Here is an 18,203-nt window from a genome sequence, read left to right as displayed (position 1 = left end):
CACAGCTCCCATCTGGGTTTATCCTGACCCGTTCGGCCAATTCGGGGTGGAGGCCGATGCTTCGGATATTGGAGTGGGGGCTGTCCTGTCCCAGCGTCATGCCCTGGACCTTAAGTTACATCCCTGCGCCTTCTTCTCCTTCTTGTGTTGGAGGAGTGGAGGCACTGGCTGGAGTCGGCGGAACATCCGTTCATTGTGTGGACCGACCACAAGAACCTGGAATATCTCTGCACCGCCAAGCGCCTCAATTACAGGCAAGCTCCCGGCTTCAACCCCAGAACCCGAGACCATCCTTCTCACCTCATGCCTGGCGACGGCACTCAGCTGGGGAATAGGGAAGCAGGTTGTGAGGTGCAGCATTCGCGACTGAACCCCAGTGGGGACCCAGATAACCGGAGGTTTGTTCATAACGAAGTCCGCTCCTCGGTCCTGGAGTGGGCCCACTCCTCAAGTCTTGCCTGCCACCCAGGCTCCAGGTGGACACTGGCCTTTGTGTGACAGCGCTTTTAGTGGCCTACCATGATTCCTGATGTCTTCTCGTTCGTCGCCGCATGCACGATCTGTGCACAGAACAAGACTCCTCGGCAAGCTCCGTCTGGTCTCCTTCAACCTCTGCCTGTCCCTCACGGTCCCTGGTCTCACATATCCCTGGACTTTGTCACAGGTCTCCCCCCGTCTGATGTCTACACCGCCATCCTGATTGTAGTGGATCAGTTTTCCTAAGCCATCCACTTCATTCCTCTCCCAAAGCTACCCTTTGCCAAAGAGACGTCACAGATCATGGTGCAGCACGTCTCTCGGATCCATGGACTGCCAGTGTACGTGGTCTCCGACCGGGGTCCTCAGTTCTCGTCCTGGTTCTGGAAGGTGTTCTGCACACTCATTGGGTCGTCAGCCAGCTTGTCCTCCGGGTTCCATCCCCAGTCCAACGGCCAGTCAGAGCGAGCCAACCAAGACCTGGAGACGACTCTGCGCTGCCTGGTCTCCGCCAACCTCACCACCTGGAGCCAGCAGCTAGTGTGTGTTGAATACACCCGCAACACCCTTCCTTGCTCTGCCACGGGTCTATCACCCTCTGAGTGTTCCCTGTGGTATCAGTCCCCACTCTTTCCTGAGCAGGAGGAAGAGGTCGGGCATACCTTCGGCCCAGATGTTTGTCCACCACTGTCGTCGTACCTGGAAGAGATCCTGGTCGGCCCTTCTCAAGACTACCTCCAGGTATCGACGACAAGCGCATCGCCACTGTACCCGGCTCCCCGGTATCCTCGGAAGTCCCAGAGTTACCTCTGCTGCAGAGGATACGTTCATTAGAGTTACCAGCCTCAGAAATTGCAGCCCAAATAAATGCTTCAAAGAGTTCAAGTAACAGACACATCTCAACATCAACTATTCAGAGGAGACTGCATGAATCAGGCCTTCAAAAGGACAATGACCCAACACACCTCCAGGCTGTGTAGGTGCTATTTGACCAAGAAGGAGAGTGATGGAGTGCTGCATCGGATGACCTGGCCTCCACAATCCTCAGACCTCAAACAAATTAAGATGGTTTGGGATGAGTTGGACCGCAGAGTGAAGGAAAAGCAGTCAACAAATTCTCAGCATGTTGTGGGAACTCCTTCAAGACTGTTGGAAAAGCATTCCAGGTGAAGCTGGTTGAGAGAATGCCAAGAGTGTGGAAAGCTGTCAAGCAAGGCAAAGGATGGCTACTTGAAGAATCTAAAATGTTAAATATATTTTGATTTGTTTAACACTTTTTTGGTTACTACAAGATTCCATGTGTTTTTTCATCGTTTTGATGTCTTCACTATTATTCTACAATGTAGAAAATAGTAAAATAAAGAAAAACCCTTGGATGAGTAGGTATGTCCAAACTTTGGTACTGTATGTCTCATATAATGTGTAGCTGTCTAGGCTAGTAGTAGGCGTGGTAATGTCTATATGTGTGTGTGCATGCGTGGGTGCATGTCGGGAAGCACTCGTCACCTCTGGCCATGTGACAACACCAGATAGCCTCCCCCTTTCAGTCACAAACAAGCTCTCGCCACACAGCACACTGAGGACGCCATGAGCCTGACACAAGTGAGAGAGAAGAATTCACTGACATGAAACTGACACACGTCCAGCTGAGACGGAGGCTGGCCTTATATTGACACCATACACCTACACAGATGTGTCCCTGACAAGTGAGTGTCTCCTCAAACTCCTCACCTCCTGGACAGTGGTATCAGGAGAGAGCTGGACAGAAACAGGCCGAATAGAACACATATCCACCAACTGTTTCTTCAATACCTGATAAATAAAGTAATGGTACGTCATGTTTAAAAACAGAATGTGACATCTTGTCAATGTCAAAACACCTAATAAGAGTGATAGACTCACATAGCATTCCTTCGTTTCCTGGTTGAATCAATCCACTGACCTTATTGTGGTTGTGGCATAGAAATGTCTGCAGGTCCGATCTGTTAATTGATCCCAGCAGAATCCTTGAGTCTTCAAACCAAGAGCGAACCAAGAGCGAAGCATAGGACAGGGACGAACACAATTAGTACTGCAGTGTTATTAAAATCAAATCAAATCAAATTGTATTTGTCACATACACATGGTTAGCAGATGTTAATGCGAGTATAGCGAAATGCTTGTGCTTCTAGTTCCGACAATGCAGTAATAACCAACAAGTAATCTAGCTAACAATTCCAAAACTACTATTAACTGCAGTATTGTGTAGTTATGAGAAACACAATACTCTTTCAAATGAATACATACAAATGCCTCCAACTTATTTAATTGCTGTCATACATCTCACCTGACCTGATGGACCTTTTCTCACTTATTTCTTAATTCCCCATCTCCTATCACAGCACTGTCATATCAAACTGAGACAGTAAAAGTTTTTACATAGTTCATCATTTCTATCTCATGCCCATAGCAACATGGCGACTGCCAGTTGACGTATAAGTGAGAGTTGGGTTGCCATTAACTATTGTGGAATAATGTCACAGGGACCCCGACCATATGTTGGACAAAAAACCTTCAAACTAGGTTTAAATGTTGTAAGTCTGTCCCAGTAAACAAGCTGTCGTTTTGCCATCAGAACCCCCCATGCGGCAAACCGCTGTTCTATCACCATCAGGTGGACAGGGGCTTGCCGCTATGCTAATTATCTCTACTAGGTTTTGAAGTGGGTACACTCACCCAGTGTGTCAACCACAGGGATTTGTGTCTGGCTGCAGGTGTTGAGAACCTGCTGAATCTCCGTTGGCCCAGCTGTCCTCTCCAGCACTGGACCTCCAGGATCCAGGACCTTCCCTATTGGGACAGAGAAGAGCCTGGGGGAAACACAAGATCTCTCATGTCAATAACTGGGGTATTTACTTTGATTCACTTATGAAATGCAGCTGTAGTCCAATCATTTAAGGAGGAGCCATTAATATGTGTGGGTGGCTGTAAAATGTTTGAGCGGTTTGAAAACGTGTCTCTTTGATAAAATCTTTGGTTTTCGCATACACTTTCTTCAGTGCTTCATGTTGCTACTGAGCTAAAACATTTTGTTGACAGAAAGTTGTGTTAAAAAAGATGTCATCTTTGAATAACCAAAATAAAATCTTTAGGGAATGTTATGATAATGTTCTGTGCTAGCTGGGTAATGTGTCCTGTGTGACTCACCTTGGGCAGACCTTGAGCAGGGAGGGTAAGTGCGGGAGCTTCTTGCTGATGGAGAGGGCATCGTAGAAGGATGGCCGCTGCCCAGAGCGTGCCAGGGCATTGGCCACCAGTGTGGCGAGGAGAATGGGTGCGGCGTGAGTGGACTGGCCGGTCAGCTCCAGAGTCAGGAGAGCAGGGGACAGCGTGTGTGTGACCGCTCCTGAGAATGCTGCTGCACCTTAGATGATACAGCATGGACAATACAGTATAGCTCATTGCCCATGCTTTAAAGGATGGAACCTTATGTCATCCATGTTCCTATCTCTATTTGATAGGTATGCTGAACACCCCAAATTCTTAATTTAGATCAAACAAATTAGAACTTGGTAGCCCTATACAATATTTACAAGGCTATATAAAAGGTTAAAGCTGGAGCTTCCTAGTCTGTTTGTCCTCTCTGGCCAAATCCTTATGGAATTGTCATGGCAAACATGTTTGGAGTTACAACAGATGCATGTAGGAGTTGGCAAAAGAGAACAAACAGAATTTCCCTTCTGAAATGATTAGTTCATCATTCTGTTTCCAGCTGCTAACCATGTAAATAAAGATACCATTGTTTATATTTATCAATTTCAAATGACATGTCTGTATACACTTAGTTTACCAGCCAGTGCATAGCCTCCAGGGTTGATTGGATTCCTGTCCTGGCCTAAATAGACACCATTTAGGGACACAAATGCCAATCCTTCCCCGAATAAACGTCCTATAGCAGCACCTGACCAACAGCAACAAATACAGGGACAATTGTTAACATCAAAAATGTAAATGAACACACATTACTTAGTATTGGGTGGCGATACTCATCGGCAGTTTGGTCACATGTTTGGCCACATGATTTGGTTATTCTCCCCTAGCCTAAGTGCCAGTCTGTTTGTGCTATCATAACATGGCTTTAACTATGGCTTGACAGTGACATGGCTTGACAATGACAGCAATGGAGTTGTCATTAGCAAAAGAGCACAAACATATCTGGGACCAGGCTGATTTAACCCCTCTCACTTACCATAGATAAAGACAGGCATAAAGTATCCGGCTGGCAGGGGTAAGGTGCAAGCCAACACCAACATCCACAGCTCCACAACAGAAACAGTGAAAGACAGTGGAAGTCAAACATTCTGCTCAAATATTCAAGAATTGCATTTAACTGTCAGAATGACTGTAATTATTGTGATATGAATAGGAATCTGTATGAGTGTGAAAATTGCCTTGAGAATCAGCTGAAATGTAACTATTTAAATTAGCTTTCCACAATTGAACCATTTAAATGAGCTTTTCCACAATTTTTTCCCCACATAAAAGCTTTTTCACACAGATGTACTGATATACAGTCCATGTACAAAGCCAGAGTAGTGCACAACGGTCAAATTAATGTATAGTGCCAACTCCAAGGTCCGCCAGAGGGTGCAATTATGGTTTGTGTCGTTTTCTCCTATGGCGTTCCAACTGGATCTGCCCAGACGTGATACCCTCGCGACAAACAGCCACATGAAACATACTCCATTCAGGCTGCAAAGGTGCCAGTTTCCCCCTAAACTATCTTTAATTCCGAACAGCCCTAAAAAACCTGTGAAAAATATGCAGACCCTTAAGATAATGTTTTATGTGGCAGATCAAGTTGGGACGCCAGAGGAGAAAATTACTAAAGGAATAATTGTGCCCCCTGGCGGAGCTTGGGGCTGATATATTTGCACTTCTGCTTTCGTTAACAGCATCTCTTGTGAATTCGAGATAAAGGTTTTACAAATGTTTTCACATTATTCATATATAGATTACTCTTTCAATTCTATCCATTATTATTTTCCTCCCATGTACCTTCATGAATAGGAAGAATCCCAAAGTGAGGTACGGATTCCCTGAAGGAATCCACTCTGACCAGGGACACAAGTTTGGTTGCAAAACCACAGAGGCATTGTGGGATTGAGAGGTCCACTGCCTGCTGTCCAGGAGGGAAGAGAGGAGCTGCTTAATGGTGAGCTGTGGTAGAAAAACAAAGCACCTTCCTTCAGCAGGGTTCACCAAAGAAGAAGAAGAAGCTGGAGCCTTCCAACTTATCCATTCAAAATAACAATCCTGCGACAATACTTTCAATGTCATGTCTTGTCAATGTTGTCTCATAAAAATCCTTCTCACCTTGGAAGCCATATATTGACCAGCAGAAAGAGGGAACGTCACAGATGCCAGAAGGAACACCACCATAGCGGAGTATAGGGCCTTCCTAGAGAGAGAGAGAGACATCCAAACAGCATCTTATTATTTCATGGAATGGATCAACAGTTAGATCAACATCCAACTTATCATATGTTTTTGTGTAATATAAAATGGCTGATTCACAGAAAAATATACAATGGAGTGTTTCTAAACACAGGTTGCTCACTCAGTCGACAAGACTTTGATTAGGATTTTGTTTGTCTTTATGAACAGCAGTATCCAACGGTGACAGAATAGGTAGACACAGCTAACTGCTCCGCACAGAAGCCTGATTGGGGAGATAAAGAAATACACAGTTAGAGCTGCAGGAGCATACAGTACCAGTCAAAAGTTTGGACACACTTACTCATTCAAGGGTTTGTCTTTATTTTTTACTATTTTCTACATTGTAGAATAATAGTGAAGACATCAAAACTATGAAATAACACATATGGAATTATGTAGTAACCAAAATAGTGTTTCTATTTGAGATTCTTCAAAGTAGCCACGCTTTGCCTTGATGACAGCTTTGCACACTGTTGGCATTCTCTCAACCAGCTTCCTGAGGTAGTCACCTGGAATGCACTTTAATTAACAGGTGTGCATTGGTAAAAAATGTATTTGTGGAATTTCTTTCCTTCTTAATAAGTTTGAGCCAATCAGTTGTGTTGTGACAAGGTAGGGCTGGTACACAGAAGAAAGCCCTATTTGGTAAAATACCAAGTCCATATTATGGCAAGAACAGCTCAAATAAGCAAAGAGCAAATACAGTCCATACTTTAAGACATGAAGGTGTAAGGCGTCTAGGTGTAGCAGGTAAGGAGGAGTCAGGCGCAGGACACAGAGATGAGTAATTCACGTAACTTTACTCAAAACAACAAATATTCCAAGAAGGAAAATAATCAAGCTCACAAATACAGACCAATTTACAACTGAACAAACACGCACAAAACCATGGGGGAACCAGAGGGTTAAATAAGGAACATATAATTATGGGAATGGAAACCGGGTGTGTACAATGAAGACAAAACAAATGGAAAATTAAAAGTGGATCGTGGCGGCTAGAAAACCGGTGACGTCGACCACCGAACGCCGCCCGAACAAGGAGACAGTAGTCATGACAGTACCCCCCCCCCCCCCCCCTTGACGCGTGGCTACAGCAGCGCGCCGACACGGGCCTCGGGGACGACCCGGAGGACGAGGCGCAGTGCGATCCGGGTGGAGATGGTGAAACTCTCGCACCAATGAAGGGTCCAGGATGTCCTCCACCGGCACCCAACATCTCTCCTCTGGACCGTACCCCTCCCACTCCACGAGGTACTGAAGGACTCTCGCCCGACGCCTTGAGTCCATGATGGCTCGAATGTCCAGAGGGAGCGGAGGAACCTCCCGCACCTCAGATTCCTGGAATGGACCAGCCACCACCGGCCTGAAGAGAGACACATGGAACGAGGGGTTAATATGGTAATCAGGGGGAGCTGTAACCTGTAACTAACCTCGTTCAGTCTCCTCAGGACTTTAAATGGCCCCACAAACCGCGGACCCAGTTTCCGGCAGGGCAGGCGGAGGGGCAGGTTTTGGGTCGAGAGCCAGACCAGGTGCGAACACCGGGGCCTCACTGCGGTGAGGAAGGAAGGAGACGGCAGGACTTAGAAAACCGATCCACAACGACCAGGATCGTGGTGTTTCCCTGTGAAGGGGGAAGATTCGTCAAGAAATCCACCGACAGGTGTGACCACGGCCGTTGTAGAATGGGTAGGAGTTGTAATTTCCCTCTGGGCAGGTGTCTAGGTGCCTTGCACTGGGCGCACACTGAGCAGGAGGAAACATAAACCCTCACGTTCTTAGCCAAGGTGGACCACCAGTACTTCCCACTAAGATAGGGCAGTGGCTGACCGATGCCAGGATGACCAGAGGAGGGTGACATGTGGGCCCAATAGATCAAACGGTCGCGGACAGCAGACGGAACGTACAGATGCCCAGCTGGACACTGGGTGGGAGTGTATGTAACTGCCGATGAGTATTGCTCTGTATGTAACGTCCGCTCGATGTCCGCGTCCAGCTCCCACACCACCGGTGCCACCAGGCAAGAAGCCGTAATTATGGGAGTGGGATCCATGGGCCGCTCCTCTGTGTCACACACCCGGGACAGTGCGTCTGCCTTAGAGTTTTGGGAACCTGGTCTGTAGGATAGGGTGAAAACAAAACGGGTGAAAAACATGGCCCACCTTGCCTGGCGAGGGTTCAGTCTCCTCGCCGTCCGGATGTACTCCAGATTGCGGTCGTCAGTACAGATGAGAAAAGGGTGTTTAGCCCCCTCAAGCCAATGCCTCCACACCTTCAGAGCCTTTACGACAGCCAACAGCTCCCGGTCCCCCACATCATAGTTTCGCTCCGCCGAGCTGAGCTTCTTCTAAAAGAAGGCACAGGGGCAGAGCTTTGGTGGCGTACCCGAGCGCTGAGACAGCACAGCTACTATCCCAGCCTCGAACGCGTCCACCTCCACTATGAATGCCAAGGAGGGATCCGGATGAGCCAACACGGGAGCCGAGGTAAACAGAGCCCTCAGGTGACCAAAAGCCATGTCCGCCTCAGCTGACCACTGCAGTCACACCGGTCCCCCATTCAGCAGTGAGGTAATGGGAGCCGCTACCTGACCAAAGCCCCGGATAAACTTCCGGTAGTAGTTGGCAAACCCTAAGAACCGCTGCACCTCCTTTACCGTGGTTGGAGTCGGCCAATTACGCACGGCTGAAATGCCGTCACTTTCCATCTCCACCCCTGACGTGGAAATGCGGTACCCTAGGAAGGAGATAATCTGTTGGAAGAACAGACATTTCTCAGCCTTGACGAACAGGTCATGCTCCAACAGGCGACCAAGCACCTTGCGCACCAGGGACACATGCTCGGCGCGTGTAGCGGAGTACATCAGAATGTCGTCGATATACACCACTACACCCTGCCCGTGCAGGTCCCGGAAAATCTTGTCTACAAATGCCTGGAAAACTGATGGAGCATTCATCAACCCGTAAGGCATGATGAGGTACTCATAGTGCCCAGAGGTGGTACTAAATGCCGTCTTCCACTCGTCGCCCTCCCGGATACGCACCAGATTGTAAGTGCTCCTGAGATCCAATTTTGTGAAGAAGCGCGCCCCGTGCATTGACTCGATCGCACTGGCTATGAGAGGCAGCGGGTAGCTGTACCTCACAGTGATCTGATTGATACCTTGATAGCCGATACACGGGCGCAGACCTCCATCCTTCTTCTTCACAAAAGATAAACTCGGAGGCAGGTGAAGTGGATGGCTGAATGTATCCCTGCCCCAGAGATTCGGAGACATATGTTTCCATAGCCGCCGTCTCCTCCTGTGACAGAGGTGTGTGTCTACCAGGAGATTTATCGCACAACCCCCCGTCGATGGGGTGGTAGAGTCAAATCGGAGAGCCAAATCGGCATATTCTGAGGGGATGTGCACGATGGAGATCTGGTCTGGACTCTCCACCGTAGTCGCACCGATGGAAACACCTACACACCTCCCCGAGCACCTTCATGACCATCCCTTGAGAGCTCTGTTGCCACAAAATAGGGTAGGCTCAGCACCACGGGAAACGCAGTAGAATCAATAAGGAAGAGACTGATTCTCTTCTCATGACCCTCCTGCGTAACCATGCATAGTGGAGGCGGTGGCCTGCCTAATCAGCCCTGACCCTAATGGTCGACTATCTAAGGTGTGCACAGGGAAGGGCATATCAACAGAAACAATGGGGATCCCTAAACTATGGGCAAATGAATGATCAATAAAGTTCCCAGCTGCGCCTGAATCTACTAGCACCTTATGCTGGGAATGCGGGGAAAACTATAGGAAATTCTATAAACACAAACAGGTGAGCAACAGGGGGCTCCGGGTGAGTCTGGTGCCTCGACTCCCTGAGGAACCCCCCCAGCACCGACCAGCAGTGTGCCCTCTACGGCCACAGATAGTGCAGGGAATGGCCCCACCTCCAGTCACCCTAAGAGCAGCACCTCCTAGCTCCATGGGTGTCGGAGGTGCTGGGGGATGGAACTGGCGGACCCCGATATGGATGTCCCCGGGTGGCCAGCAGGTTATCCAGCCGGATGAACAAGTCCACCAGCTGGTCGAATGTAAGGGTGGTGACCCTGCAGGCCAGCTCCCGACGAACGTCCTCGCGCAGACTGCACCGGTAATGTTTCATCAGGGCCCTGTCATTCCCTCCCACGCCGGCGGCCAGGGTTCGGAAGTCCAAAGCAAAGTCCTGTGCGCTCCTCGTCCCCTGCCTTAGGTGAAACAAGCGTTCCCCCCACCGCTCTACCCTCAGGCGGATGGTCGAAAACCGCCCGGAAGCGGCGAAATCCTCATAGTGGTCCAATGTCGCGTCGTCCTCTCCCCATACGGCTTGGGCCCACTACAGAGCCTTCCCGGAAAGACAGGATACGAGGGCGGACACTTTCTCGCATCCCGAAGGAGCCGGGTGGACAGTCGTCAGGTAGAGCTCCAGCTGGAGTAGGAACACCTGGCACCCGGCAGCCGACCCATCATATTCCCTCGGAAGCGTGAGCCAAATCCCACTGGGACCAGGTTAAGGAGGGGTGGACAGCGGTGTAAGTTGTTGTGATGATGATGGGGGCGCTGGACAACCTCCTCTCTCCCATCACTCCATTGTTTGCAGCACGCGATCCATGGCTGTGCCGAGACTATGCAACATGGCAACGCGTGCTGCTGGATGTGCTCCTCTACTAACAAAGGAGGGCTTTGTGCACCTGCTGACTCCATTTTCAGGTGCGTGTTTCTGTAAGGTGTCTAGGTGTAGCAGGTAAGGCGGAGTCAGGCGCAGGACACAGAGATGAGTAATTCACTTTACTCAAAAAAACAAATACTCTAAGAAGGAAAATTATCAAGCTCACAAATACAGACCAACTTACAACGAACAAACACGCACAAAACCATGGGGGAACCAGAGGGTTAAATAAGGAACATATAATTATGGGAATGGAAACCAGGTGCGTACAATGAAGACAAAACAAATGGAAAATGAAAAGTGGATCGGTGGCGGCTAGAAAACCGGTGACGTCGACCAACGAACTCCGCCCGAACAAGGAGAGGGACCAACTTCGGCGGAAGTCGTGACAGAAGGTCAGTCAATGCAGAAAGTTTCTTCAGGTGCAGTTGCAAAAACCATCCAACGCTATGATGAAACTGGCTCTCATGAGGACCACCACAGGAAAGGAAAACCCAGAGTTACCTCTGCTGCAGAGGATAAGTTCATTAGAGTTACCAGCCTCAGAAATTGCAGCCCAAATAAATGCTTCACAGAGTTCAAGTAACATCGACTGCTCAGAGGCGACTGCGTGAATCAGGCCTTCATGGTCGAATTGCTGAAAAAAACCCACTACTAAGGGACACCAATAAGAAGAAGAGACTTGTTTGGGCCAAGAAACACGAGCAATGGGACATTAGACGGGGGAAAATCTGTCCTTTGGTCTGATGAGTCCAGATTTTAGATTTTTGGTAGGCTAGGTGAACAGATGATTTCTGCATATATGGAATTTACCGTAAAGTATGGAGGAGGTGTGATGTGTGGGGGTGCTTTGCTGGTGACACTGTCAGTTATTTATTTAGAATTCAAGGCACATGTAGTGGCTTCCTTTCCTCTTTGCCATAGCCACTGCCCAAGCCTGAAGCGGGGTTGTTTGGTACGCATACAGTCCACACTCAAGGTTTCCAAACGGCCAAAAATTCAATGACATCCAGGGATATGGTGCAACAAAAATGTTTATTCTTCTTATATCTAACAAATAAATGATTCTCCAATCAACTTAAAGCATAGAATACTTGATATGGAAAATCCATATTATGACCTGTCTGTATGGTCAGAAAACTATACCGCTCCCGCGTCTAGCAAGGACTCCTTCACCCGAAGGCCCAACTTCCTGCCTTTATCCGAACACACAGTACAATGAATGGGCAAGGGAGGGGCAAAAACTGAGTTACACTAACAACAAATGAATATATCTCAATCAGGTAAATATAAATCATAAAGGTACGTACCTAATATTTCATCATATACATTAATATTTAATATATTTACACAAATGTACATGGAGCTCGGTATGTTCAGTCTTTTATACAAATATGTTCAAATCGGCTCTAACAGCACACTTAACCAGCATGGTTACCACAGCATTCTGCAGCAACACGCCATCCCATCTGGTTTGCACTTAGTGGGACTATAATTTGTTTTTCAACAGGACAATGATCCAACACACCTCCAGGCTGTGTAAGGGCTATTTGACCAAGAAGGAGAGTGATGGAGTGCCAGATGACCTGGCCTCCACAATCACCCGGGCCTCAACCAAATTGAGATGGTTTGGGATGAGTTGGACCGCAGAGTGAAGGAAAAGCAGCCAACAACAGCTCAGCATATGTGGGAACTCCTTCAAGAACTGTTGGAAAAGCATTCCAGATTAAGCTGGTTGAGAGAATGCTAAGATTGGGCAAACCTGTCAGCAAGGCGTGGTGGCTACTTTGAAGAATCTAAAATCTAAAATATATTTAGATTTGTTTAACACTTTTTTGGTTACTACATGATTCCATATGTGTTATTTCATAGTTTTGATATCTTCACTATTATTACACAATGTAGAAAATAGTAAAAAATAAAGAAAAACACTTGCATGAGTAGGTGTGTCCTTTGACTGGTACTGTATGCATTTATATAGCCATAGCACAGGCAGCAATGGGCAGTTGGAAGTCATTGAGAGAAGGGAAAGAGTGAAATGTAAGAGTCTACCCAGAGAAAAGGTATGGTGGAGAAAAGCTCATAGGTATGATGGTAACATGTATGATGGTAAGACAAAGTTTAACATTTGCAATCTAATGAAAGCTGAACAACATCACTTACTCTGATGCAACGATTACATGAATAACAATTTTAACAATTTTGAACACTGTAGATGAACTATAAATATAGAACATGTAGGGCGGCACAGCCCCAAAGTGACTCATTAACTGTATGCAAGGTTTCCTTTGTGTTGTCTTAGGAATGCTTAGGAATATCTCTCCAACCCCCATTTTCCCCCATTTCTGTGATGCAGAGGTTTTGTTGTCTTTCAATCATGTAGGACTGATGGAAGTTGACTCACTTAACAAGTCAGATGCTTATAACACGTTCTAAGCTTCATTGTCTCCCTCTCTTTCTTTGTTCCTGACCTGTGCTGGTGAGATACACTCTCTCTCTTTCTCTCTCCACCCCATGGACTCTGGTGACATGGCCTTTCCGACTATGACTTCTCTCTCTCACTCTCCGGTCATGCCTAGAATAATGCTTTGTAATGCTTGTTAATGCTTAGTAACTTGAGCGTTATGCCTTGTATGTGATTTCATTAATTTTACAATGATATTAAACATCTGCCTTTGATATAGACAATTCATATTCCCTTCTTGATAGTCTATTCCTGTAACTCTTTAAGAGTATTGGTTGTATATCACTAAATCATTTTATGGAGTCAGATAATTTATTTATTATACTTTGTCATATTAACTTTATAGTCGTATTATGGGTCTCGTGTGAGGTATACAGGATATATACGCATATCAAATATTACCCCACTATAGAAGATTCACCAACATAGTGACAAAACAGACTTACCCCAATATTGCAAAGACCAGAATCTCCAGTGGGTAGAACGGCAGGTCTTCTGAGAAGCTGGTTTGAAACAAGGCCCGAAGAGTCTCTGGAGGAGGCATAGAACACAGTCTTCTACCCTATCACTCTATACTACTGCACACAACTCTCTCTTGGCCTTTCGTAATCAAATCACTATATAATGCATCTCGATTCAGTACTAAAACAATTACATTAGGCTTTGACCCTCATAGACGGGCTAGCTGAGAACGCCACGAAAATGGCAAGCAAGCTTCAGTGGAGCAGAAGGCTGTGTGTTGTTGTGATTCTGGATGCCAGATATTGATGACAAGAAACTGCCATGTGGGGAATCGTAAGTAACTTGCTTCAGTTGGTCTTGATGTCTTGGTTTGAGGTGTTTTGACTGATGTCACGTCTATGCTAATATGGAAAAAAAATCTCTAGCTAGCTAACCAAAACCGTAACGATGTATTTGAGAAACAAAAAGTGCTCATTGTGCAATTTTATTTATGTTTTCAATAAATATTGGAGATGACGAAGCAACCAATCTGCCTAAAGCTCTAAGGTGTGGTGATAACGGAAGCCATCTTGGTCAGGGATACATTCCAAACATGTATTATATTTAATTATATTGGTCACCTCACCTTGCTCGCCGCTCCACATGGAGAGCAGATGGAAGGTGAGCGCTCCGCAGGCCGCCGCAAAGAAGCATGGGCAGTAATCTTTTAGGGCGAAGTGAGAGCTCATCACCTCCACACTAAACAACACACCTAGGAGAGAGGAGGGAGAGAGATACAGGGGAGAGGGTGTGGGGGAGGCAGAACAGAAAAAGAAGGAGGACGAGAGAGAGGGGAAAGCGCGATGGGAAAGGATCGAGAGGAGAGATGTACATGTCAATTTCACACCTCAGAGAGAGACAGATGAAGTGAGGTGATACATTTAAATAAAATATACTGGAATTCTAATACTCTATTCTAGATACTGTATGGTGATGTGGCTTCTATACACACCACTGATAGGGGCCCCGAAGCAGCTGGCTACTCCAACAGCAGCAGCCACGACCAGCATCGCTCCTTCAGTTCTCTCCTATAGAAAAAACATGGAGAAGAGGACATGAGTACACAACATATTGCCCCTTTGTGGATTTTTTTTCTTCTGTAACACAGTATTACCTCCTTCACACCACGGAGAACAGTGCAGAGTTGGTTCAGATAGGCTCCCACCATGGTGGAGAGATGCACAAATGGACCCTTTAAGTTGGAACGGGGAAATAAACATAGAAAAACCCAGGAAATTAATAGATCGGGAAAAAACAGAATTTGTGTCTGTGTGCATGAGAGGAGAGCGAGAGAGAGAGAGAAAGTAAAAAATAAGAAAAAAGAGGAGTATCATACCACTTTTCCCAGGAAGACAGTGCTGCCGGCTGCCAGTGTGCAGATGAGACCCACGTATTTGGCAAATAGGTTGGTGAGGGACAGGTAATGTGGCATGTCCACACCAGACAGTATGGTCCTCACCTCTGGAACCCCAGAACCTGAAGGCGGAAAGCCAAAGACAGGAGCCAACCAGGGGCTTAGACCTTTAACCTCAGTGGACCTGTGTGGTATCATTTTTTCCAACCAACTATTTTTTACTCTGCACATTACTGGGATTTTATACAAAAATGCAATATAATTATTCTTTTAAAGCCTGTTGCACAATGATATTTCACAGTTTTCTACATGGGTTAGGACATGGTAGCAAAAAGTTATACCAAACAAATGATGACAGTCAAATTCTCAAGTGTTAGTTTGAATCTAAGCAGTCCTCAAATAGCCTATAGGAGATGACCAATAGCTTGTCAATCCCTTGCACTGAATGTAGAAACAGAGAAATACTGACTAGGACAATGCCACTAATTATTTCAGGGTCGATTCATCAATTCAATGATGTTTGACTTTTTCTGCCTGCCAGACGTATTGTTTCATAGGTTCACAAATTATTTCATAGTAGGTTAATTGATAAGATCATGTTAGACTTTTTCTGTTGGCTACATAGCTCTAAATGTCATTCTGTGGATTTGGAAAATACCCTAATTGTTTTATTTTCCTGTCAGTTAACGTTTATGTAACTTGGATAAAAACACCATGTTTGGACTTTGTTACATTGTCAGGGCGGGACAAATTATTAAACTCCTACCTGCTGAGAATGGACAGATGCTTTGAGAGAAAGATGTGGATAGAGCAGAGAGTGAGACTGGGTACAGGGTCCAGCACAGGAACTGCAGGAGACAGTGGCCCTCCAACTGACTATACAACCACTGGTGAGCTACAATATGAGAGAGAGAGAGGGAGAGAGAGAGAGAGAGAGAGAGAGAGAGAGATGTGGAGAGAGAGAGAGATGTGGAGAGAGCGAGAGAGAGAGAGAGATGTGGAGAGAGAGAGAGACATCACTCACCCAGCTACATACTCTATACTGAATGTTTGTGCATATGTGTGTGTGTTTCTAACCTCGAAGCAGCTTTGCCACACTCAGGTCCATGAGAAAACTAAGGAAGGCGGTCAGAATCCCGAGAGCAGCGAAACAGTACCACTCCATACCCATCAGGGAACCCATGACACATCTGACCCTCACAAGAAAGTCTAGACAAAGAGCAACATGTGTTAACTTAGCAGACTTACCACAGACTAAATGGTAATAGAACACACTGACAATACATGAAATAAGAGCAGATTACCCTTGAAGTAGGCACTTACAATATTTCTTAATCCCGTACAAGCATTTTTTGGAACAATATCGATTTTCAAAACTGAGCCCACAAGACATAGAACTCTGTGGTCTTTTGCAAAACAGTAAATGTGTTTCAAAATATACTTGCCTCAACACATAAATACATCATAAATAATCAAAACTGTATTATACTGTCAAAACTGCAAATACATTCAACAAAAAGAACACAATTGCCTGCAAAAAGATTAATGCAACCATACTTACAGCATCTCCAGAGTCCAAGCAGACAAACCAGAAAGTTAGTTTGTTTAAAAAAAATCCCAGTAGATCAATAAAAACAGTTTGCAGTCAGTGAATCAACATGATCAAAATTGGAAGTACAACTATCCAAAGCTGCAGAATTATGGACAATTACTCTAATTTTATGCGTATTTCACCAAACAATTTCATACACATCAAATAAAATATTATTACTTATAAAAAATATACAAAAAAGAAGCACATTGTGTGCAGGATTTATTAATCGGTATCATAACATTCCAATTTCATGTATTCAATACAAAGGCTGGTTTGCTAATAGTTTTGTAGACTTTCCATTGGCGCACAGAAACACAATCCACTAAAGAAACAAGGACAGGTGAATACAATGGAGGAACGCAACCGATATGAATTTATAGGCCTCAGCAAAGCAAATCTCTTTAATGGAAGGTGACAATGTTTGGAGATGATGACTTAGGAGTAGGTCAAGTTACTTAGGAGTAACCAACTTTCTCTGCATCTCGGCATGTCCACAATATTGTGAAGAATCATAAAAATAAGACAGTCCCTATTGCCTAGATCTTCCCTATATTGTACATTGTATGACACTACTCAAATGGGGTGATTTAGAATTTATTAAAGTAGTATTTACTGATTGTCGGAAACAGTGAACACATTTACACACATTTCTCTTCTGATGAAAACAATGCGTTAATGTTCTGTGAACTAAACACTTAACAGTGAATTTTGTATTCACTGATGACATTTGTATTTTGCAAAAGGTGAGCTTTTGGGGCGGCAGGTAGCCCAGTGGTTAGAGCATTGGGCCAGTAACCAAAAGGTTGCTGGTTCAAATCCCCTGGCTGTCCAGGTAAAAATCTGTCGTTCTGCCCCTGCCTAGTTAAATAAAGGTAAAAAAAAAACAGGAGATATGCAAAGCAGTTACAAAGACAAGAAAATGATTTGATCTTTGCTGTTCTGCTATAGATACGTTTCAATAGAGATCCAAAAATTGCTTGTACGCAATTGAGAAAAACTGTAACATTATATTTAGCATTGATCGGCGGTAAAAAAAATAATGTAATAATCCCTTTTGCCTGACCTTTTACCCAGGAGCGGGACCGTTTCCATGGTTTCCACGGCTGCTCATCGGTGAGGATTAGGAGTCTTTGTCCCTCTATGAATTTGTCCCTTTGATTTTGTAGCTCTACGTCCTTTTTGTCTCCTTCATTGACTTTTGCTGAGTCAATATGTTGGACGCAGTCCATTTGCTTGAAGCTGTTTGTGGAGTTGTTCAAGTTCCACAAAGGTGTTCTGAATGTTCTATTTTATATAGTTGCTTGGGTATTTCAATGGTTAAACTGTGTAACTATCATTTTATCATGACATTTAATTTTAAACACCTGAACATTTCTGTACTAATATATATTTGAAAGAAAATGCATTTACCTAATTCACAAGTGTTCTGTGAACTAAAAGAATAACCAAAATCAAGTATGTCACATCAATTGAATGAAAATACAGAGGACTTGCCTTCAAGATGCCTGTGTGGTATTGGTGTGTTCTATTCACAAATTAGACCACTTCTAATGAATTACCATACTGGTCATGGGTGGAAGGCCCCATTTGGAATATATTAACAATTTGAAAGAACTCAATGTTCTCGTCCCAAATGGCACC

At 45.3% G+C, this 18,203-nt stretch overlaps 1 protein-coding gene across 1 annotated transcript in view; it reads right to left on the bottom strand.

Annotated features, from left to right (window-relative positions):
• The window catches only part of clcnk (chloride voltage-gated channel K), a 22,396-nt gene extending 4,193 nt beyond the window's left edge, over window positions 1-18,203 (bottom strand). The window contains exons 1-18 of the mRNA XM_021566381.3: window positions 17,626-18,203; window positions 16,046-16,177; window positions 15,735-15,863; window positions 14,951-15,090; window positions 14,729-14,806; window positions 14,567-14,642; window positions 14,201-14,326; window positions 13,560-13,644; window positions 6,077-6,178; window positions 5,833-5,917; window positions 5,515-5,676; window positions 4,706-4,775; window positions 4,307-4,417; window positions 3,664-3,880; window positions 3,193-3,326; window positions 2,420-2,490; window positions 2,209-2,289; window positions 1,984-2,070 (exon numbers count right to left, since the gene is read on the bottom strand). Coding sequence (XP_021422056.2) covers window positions 1,984-2,070; window positions 2,209-2,289; window positions 2,420-2,490; window positions 3,193-3,326; window positions 3,664-3,880; window positions 4,307-4,417; window positions 4,706-4,775; window positions 5,515-5,676; window positions 5,833-5,917; window positions 6,077-6,178; window positions 13,560-13,644; window positions 14,201-14,326; window positions 14,567-14,642; window positions 14,729-14,806; window positions 14,951-15,090; window positions 15,735-15,863; window positions 16,046-16,177; window positions 17,626-17,791 — 2,052 coding nt within the window. The 5' untranslated portion in view covers window positions 17,792-18,203. The remainder of the gene's footprint in view (window positions 1-1,983; window positions 2,071-2,208; window positions 2,290-2,419; window positions 2,491-3,192; window positions 3,327-3,663; window positions 3,881-4,306; window positions 4,418-4,705; window positions 4,776-5,514; window positions 5,677-5,832; window positions 5,918-6,076; window positions 6,179-13,559; window positions 13,645-14,200; window positions 14,327-14,566; window positions 14,643-14,728; window positions 14,807-14,950; window positions 15,091-15,734; window positions 15,864-16,045; window positions 16,178-17,625) is intronic.

This window comes from Oncorhynchus mykiss, chromosome 16 (genome assembly GCF_057628025.1).
Source record: "Oncorhynchus mykiss isolate SJ-2025 chromosome 16, ASM5762802v1, whole genome shotgun sequence".
Classification (NCBI taxonomy): domain Eukaryota; kingdom Metazoa; phylum Chordata; class Actinopteri; order Salmoniformes; family Salmonidae; genus Oncorhynchus; species Oncorhynchus mykiss.
This window is presented reverse-complemented; position numbering and strand designations above follow the sequence as displayed.